General features: G+C 52.5%; 1 protein-coding gene across 1 annotated transcript; it reads left to right on the top strand.

The window, feature by feature from the left end:
• Positions 1–769: 769 nt before the first annotated feature.
• On the top strand, positions 770–5,465 carry PDGFB (platelet-derived growth factor beta polypeptide; the record flags this gene model as incomplete). The annotated part of the gene is given in 6 exon segments (XM_010146284.1): positions 770–853; positions 1,339–1,544; positions 3,272–3,413; positions 3,819–3,853; positions 3,855–4,001; positions 5,268–5,465. Coding segments are annotated over 5 exon segments (581 nt in total), but the record flags the coding sequence as incomplete, so codon positions are not given.
• Between the last annotated feature and the right edge of the window lie 5 nt (positions 5,466–5,470).

Genomic DNA, 5,470 nt, shown 5'->3' on the forward strand with positions numbered 1-5,470 from the left:
GGAGCTCAGGAGGGGCTGTGTGTTGGAGTGCTCCATGGGGATTATGGGCATTTCTCTATTCAGCGCTTCCTATGGGAAAAAGCGGTGGGGTGGGAGGGAACTGCTCAGGGCTGGTCTGAATGCTATCTGCCTTCCTCTCCCATCGCTGACTGAAATACCTCCAGATTCTGCAGCTTACCTTAGAGTAGGATAGGGAAAAAGCCACTTCAACTCTATTTTTCTGTTCTTCTGTGATAAAACTGACTCTAACCTAGAGTGGCTGCAGTGGGTTGGGAGAGAGAAAGCGAGCACCTCACCTCCCACCGATCATCTCCCTTCACCTTGGCTGCTCACATCCCAACTCTCCCAGTCCCAAGCCATCCCAGCAAGGCACCTCAGTGTTATATACCCAACTTTCCACTTGTCTCGTCTGGTCTTTGATCCTTCTTGCCATATCCTGGCCTCAAGTGGCTACTCCTCTCTGACACCAACCAGCCCTGCTGTAGGCCTTGTCATTGAGCTGGAGTCTTCCTCTCCCAGACCTGACTGGGACTCCTTTTTAGTGACAATCTTGTTGCTTTGAACTGCCTAGTCTGAGCAAAGAACAAACCTAGAGTGTCTGTGTCCCAGCACAGCTGTGACCTTGCTGGTGGATTTACACCGAGGGTGACGTACTGGGGACATGGCTTATCTCATGTCTCTGCACTTTGCCTGAGGAGCAGAGCAAAAGAGCCTGCAGTCTTCTCCTGCCTCTACCTGGTGCTATTAGGTCATGTCTTTCCCTTTGCAGAGGAGGATAGCTGGAGCCTGGACCTGAATGCAACTCAGACTGGTCAAAACCTGGTGGCCCTGTCTCGAGAGCGACGAAGCCTGGGTGAGTGAGGGGTGTTGCACCTTGTGATTGTTGGGCACTCACCTGAGCAGCTGTGAGTGGATGCCAATGCATGTCTGAGATGTGTGTGGAGGGATAGAGGTTATAGTGCACATGGATGTGTAGACAGATGAGAAGAAGGGTCTGGGCCTCTCGTAGGAGCTGGGTGTTACACCCCAGGAGAGCAGGAGAGGGAGTCTGGAGCTCTGCAAGCTGCTCTGCTTTAAATCCCACTAGTGCTGATTTGCTCTAAAGAAGTGTCATCTCCTGCCTAGGACAGCCACTGCAGTGAGAAGCATCTTTTTTCCTGGAGGCTCCTCCACACAGTGCAGCTCTCTCCAAGGAAGGAGTTGGAGGGGTGGGAGAAGAAGAAAGAATGTGTTTATGAGCCGTGTGGGGTCTTTCTCTTCCAGTAGAGGTGGCTGCAGCGGGTTGGTAACAGCTGCAAAGCCCTTTTCATCTCCCCCTCTTCTCTTGGCCCTCTGTAGATGCTCTGGCAGCAGCAGAGCCAGCTGTCCTCGCGGAGTGCAAGACGCGAGCGGTGGTCTTTGAAATCTCCCGCAACATGGTGGACAGCACCAACGCCAACTTTGTGGTGTGGCCGCCTTGCGTGGAGGTGCAGCGCTGCTCCGGGTGTTGCAACAACCGCAACGTGCAGTGTCGCCCCACGCAGATTCGTGTCCGGCACGTTCAGGTAAGGGAGATGCCTCCCGCCACTCCCTCCTCCCACAGCCCACCTCCATGCCTACCCCCTAAAACGAAAACCTCTGCGGGTCTCAGGTGCAAGGCTCACACAGCTGTCTGTTCCCTCACACCCCTTCCACAGTTGCGTCTTTTGCATTAGCCACGCAGAGCTTCAGCCTCTGGCGTGGGGTGACTCTGTGCCAGCTGCTGGGAGGACTGGTGCTGTCCAGCAGCTGGGGACTGTCACCATAGCAGAGCTACAGGGCACCGTCTCCAGCTGTGTGCAGCTCTGTGCCATGGCTATTTCTGTGGCTGGAGGCAGCCTCATCTACTGTGTTAGAGCAGAAGAAACAGGACGCTTTTATCACAGAAACCGATTTTGAGACAAAAAGCAGAGGGCTTGCAGTGTCAGTGTCCATCGCCCCGCTGCTGCAGTTTCTTCCCAAGACACACACTGGAGCAGTTTCTCCTCTTTCTCAGCCCCATGGTTACCCCCTGACCTGCTTCAGCAGCAAGCAGACACCTGACAGCTAACCTCTTACTCTGATCCTGCCCTCCTCACAGCTTCCAGTGATCTCCTCACAGCTTCCTCCCAGACAGCTTGTTTTAAAATAATACTCGTCTCATACTAATCCTCTGCTTGAGCCGTAAGAGACTCCCCCAGGCAGGCAGCTGAGGTTGGCTGGGGGAGGTTGTATTCACACAGCCCTTTTCATCAGGAAATTCCTTTCTCAGAAAAGCCAGGCTGAATGAGGGAAAAATAGGGGGGAGCAGGAGTTGTTTTTGTGGAAAAAACAAGTGAGAGGTCAAAAGCCAGCCTGAAAAAGTGACCTGGAAATGGTTTCTTTGAGGACAGAGGTCTCTCTATTGTTTGGCTGGAAGTGTTTGTCTAGTGAGCAGCGTGTGGTCTGAAGCGTGTGGAGTGGGCTTTCAAGGAAAGATAAACAGCCTGGCTGCTTCGGTGCTGGCTGAGGGATGCTGCTGGGGGCAGTGGGTTTAGAGGAATTCAATCCCAGACGCGCGGCAGAGCGAGTATTTATAGCTTGCGGAGCACTTCAGGGACCGCGGTCTTGTTAGATAAGCTGAGTGGGGTCAGGCCCGGACACTTCTGGTGTGGGAGGATGCCCTAGAAAGCTTGTGCCCTGTGGTGGGATGTAGAGAAGTGAGTCTTCCCTCTGAGTCAGCACTGGTGGAGAGTCCGAGGGAATTTCCAGAGCACTGCCTTTTCCGTGAAACACAGAGCTGAAGGCTTCAGCCCTGCGAGTTATTAAAGAGCTTGAGACAGATTCAGACAGGCCTCAGCAGCACTGGTGAAGCTGCATTTGTTTGCGTTGGGGGTGAGCTTTTCTCCTTTTGCCCTTCCTGTAGGATCCTGTGGATATTAATTCTGGTTGCCCACAGGTCTCTGCCATCACATCTGTCAGAAACAGGCTAGCGTGCCCTGCACGTCCCATGTTTCTGTCTGCGATCAACCAATCACCCTGCCTAAGCAGCAGCAATAGTTAGGAACGGGGTCAACAACCAGCCACATGCAAACTTTCCTGGTCTAGGTCTGCTCTGGGTGTGTGCAGAATTAGCTCCCATACACACCACCCCCGAATTTGAACTGTGCTCTGTGCTCTGCCTTCTGACCCTTTAGGAAGAAAGCCAGTACTGAAGCGTACTGACACGGATGGTTTTTACAGAGCGGGAGTTAAAGCTGTATTAATCGGTTGCTTTCCTCCCTCTTCCAAATAGGTGAACAAGATCGAATTTGTCCAGAGGAAGCCAAAATTCAAAAAAGTCATTGTGCCTTTGGAGGACCACGTGCAGTGTCGGTGTGAAGCGGTGTTCCGTCCGCCCCCCAGGAGCAGCCGGCCAAGGCCGCGTGAACAGAGACGTAAGGATCCTGGTGGCGTTTGTGGAGTGGAGGGAGGTGTGAGAGGAGAGGCCGGGGAGAGAGGAAAGAGCACCCCGCTGGTTTCAGTCTGCTTAGCTCCAGTGAACTCCACGGGCCTTCACTGGTTTATACCAGCCGAGGGAGCTTTCCCAGGATATCTGCCTGGCAGCAAGGGGCTGAAACCAAGGGAAATGAAGGAGGGGAAGGTGAGAGGTGAGGGGAAGGGCATCGTGGGAAAAGGGAGAGGGCAGAGACTGTGAAGAACAGAGGACAAGGGGCAGAACAGAAGGAGGCCTTGTGGTCCTCTTGTTGCAGAGCTCTTTGTTAACAGTGTGTGGAGAAAGATATTTCAACATGAGCCGGCTGCCCCTCGCTGTACAGACACTCTCCCCTCTGTGTTGGCAGGCTTGTCACCGTCGTTCACCACACCCGCTGTTTCACACGGGGAGGGCGAAGAGGCAGCGAGTACGCCGGCCGCCGGCGCAGAAGAGGAAACATAAGAAGTACAAGCATGTCAACGATAAGAAAGTGCTGAAAGAAATCCTCATAGCATAGAAGTGCTGGCAGGGGAGAGAGAGCACAAGGCAGGTAATAGCAAGCTGCTTTTCCAGTTGGGAGAGATGTTCTCCCAGGACACTGTTCTGCCCAGGCATCTCAGACCCTTCCCGCAGCACTGGCTGCTCATTCAGGGTGGGGCTACCGCAGGGCCTAGGCATCATAAAACCCCGGCTGAAGGAGGGGGAAGGACCAGGCTGGGACCTAACACGTGCATCCTATTTATGGTGTTGTCACAGAAGTGGAAGGCTCATGCTGCAGCCACGCTTGCTCTCATGCCCTGCCCTCTCCTTTCTCTGCCTCCCTTGTATGTGGAGAGTGAGCCTGACTTCTTTCTACACCTAAATCCTCTTGGGGTCCATGTAATTCATCTCTTCTGTGGAGCAACTCCTGTTCTCCTTTTCTCTATTGATTCTCTGTTGAAAGCAGAGATAAATGTTTCTCTGGGGAGCCCTTTTGTTTTTATTTCCATTAGTTGAGTTGGCAGAAAGACTGAAAAGCAGCAAGACTTTTGGTTCGTCTCTCTCCTAGCAGGAAGCCTGTGTGCATAAGAAAGGTCATACCAGGGGAAAGGAGAACTGGAATCTCTGGCAAGAGATCTGGACTTTGTCAGTCCAGGGTCTGATTCTTCTCTCCCTGACTTGTGTAAACAGGAGTAATTCCCTCATCATCAGAAGAATTTCACTGGTACGAGGGAAAGGAGAATAAGCCCTGGTTCCCCATAAGAGGGGGAAAGGTGCAAAAAAAGAGAGAAAGAGTAGCCAGGCGCAGACTGGGGACACTGAATTTAAGGAGAAGTGGTGCAGCCTAACAGGGAAAGCCCTGACCCATGACTCAGCAGTTCCAGCACTGCCGTGGCCCCTTGAATGAGCCTGGGGCACTTGCTTCACATTCACTTCCCCTCACCTTGGGGGAGGGGACGATGGGCTTCCATGCGTAGCATTTCAGGAGCTGGGGGAGATGGGTGCCAGACAATGTCTTGGGATTGGTATTCCCATACTTAACACTACAAGGGCTTTGATTATCCTGGGATAATCAAAATCCAAAAACTGCCCCAAAACTTCGGGCCAGCCCAAAGTTCCCAGGGTAGAAATTATGCAAACCCACGCAAATCTCAGCCCTGGCTCAAGCTGTCCAGGGAGGGTCAAAAATAGAGAAGGTCAAGAGCCCTCCTGGGCTTCTGATCTGGCACTTCAACACAAACATTTCCAGAGGAGAAAATGGGAGAGGAGGGTTATGTATTGCAGGGGGAGGGGGCTGCATATTCTAATGCTGTGTCTGGTTTTGTTTCACTTCCAGGTTTATTTAATATATTTGCTGTATTGCCCCCATGGGGTCCGTGGAGTGATAACTTTTCCTCTTTGCCCGTCTGCCTCGACGTCTGATTCAGACGGCAATTGGTGCTTCCCTTTCCATCAATGGACTTTCTCCCACCAAAGCCTCTCCCTCCTTTCAATTTATTAGCATAACTTTAAAGTTTTACACACACACAAAGAAGGACA

Source organism: Buceros rhinoceros, unplaced genomic scaffold (assembly GCF_000710305.1).
Source record: "Buceros rhinoceros silvestris isolate BGI_N320 unplaced genomic scaffold, ASM71030v1 scaffold25342, whole genome shotgun sequence".
NCBI lineage: Eukaryota > Metazoa > Chordata > Aves > Bucerotiformes > Bucerotidae > Buceros > Buceros rhinoceros.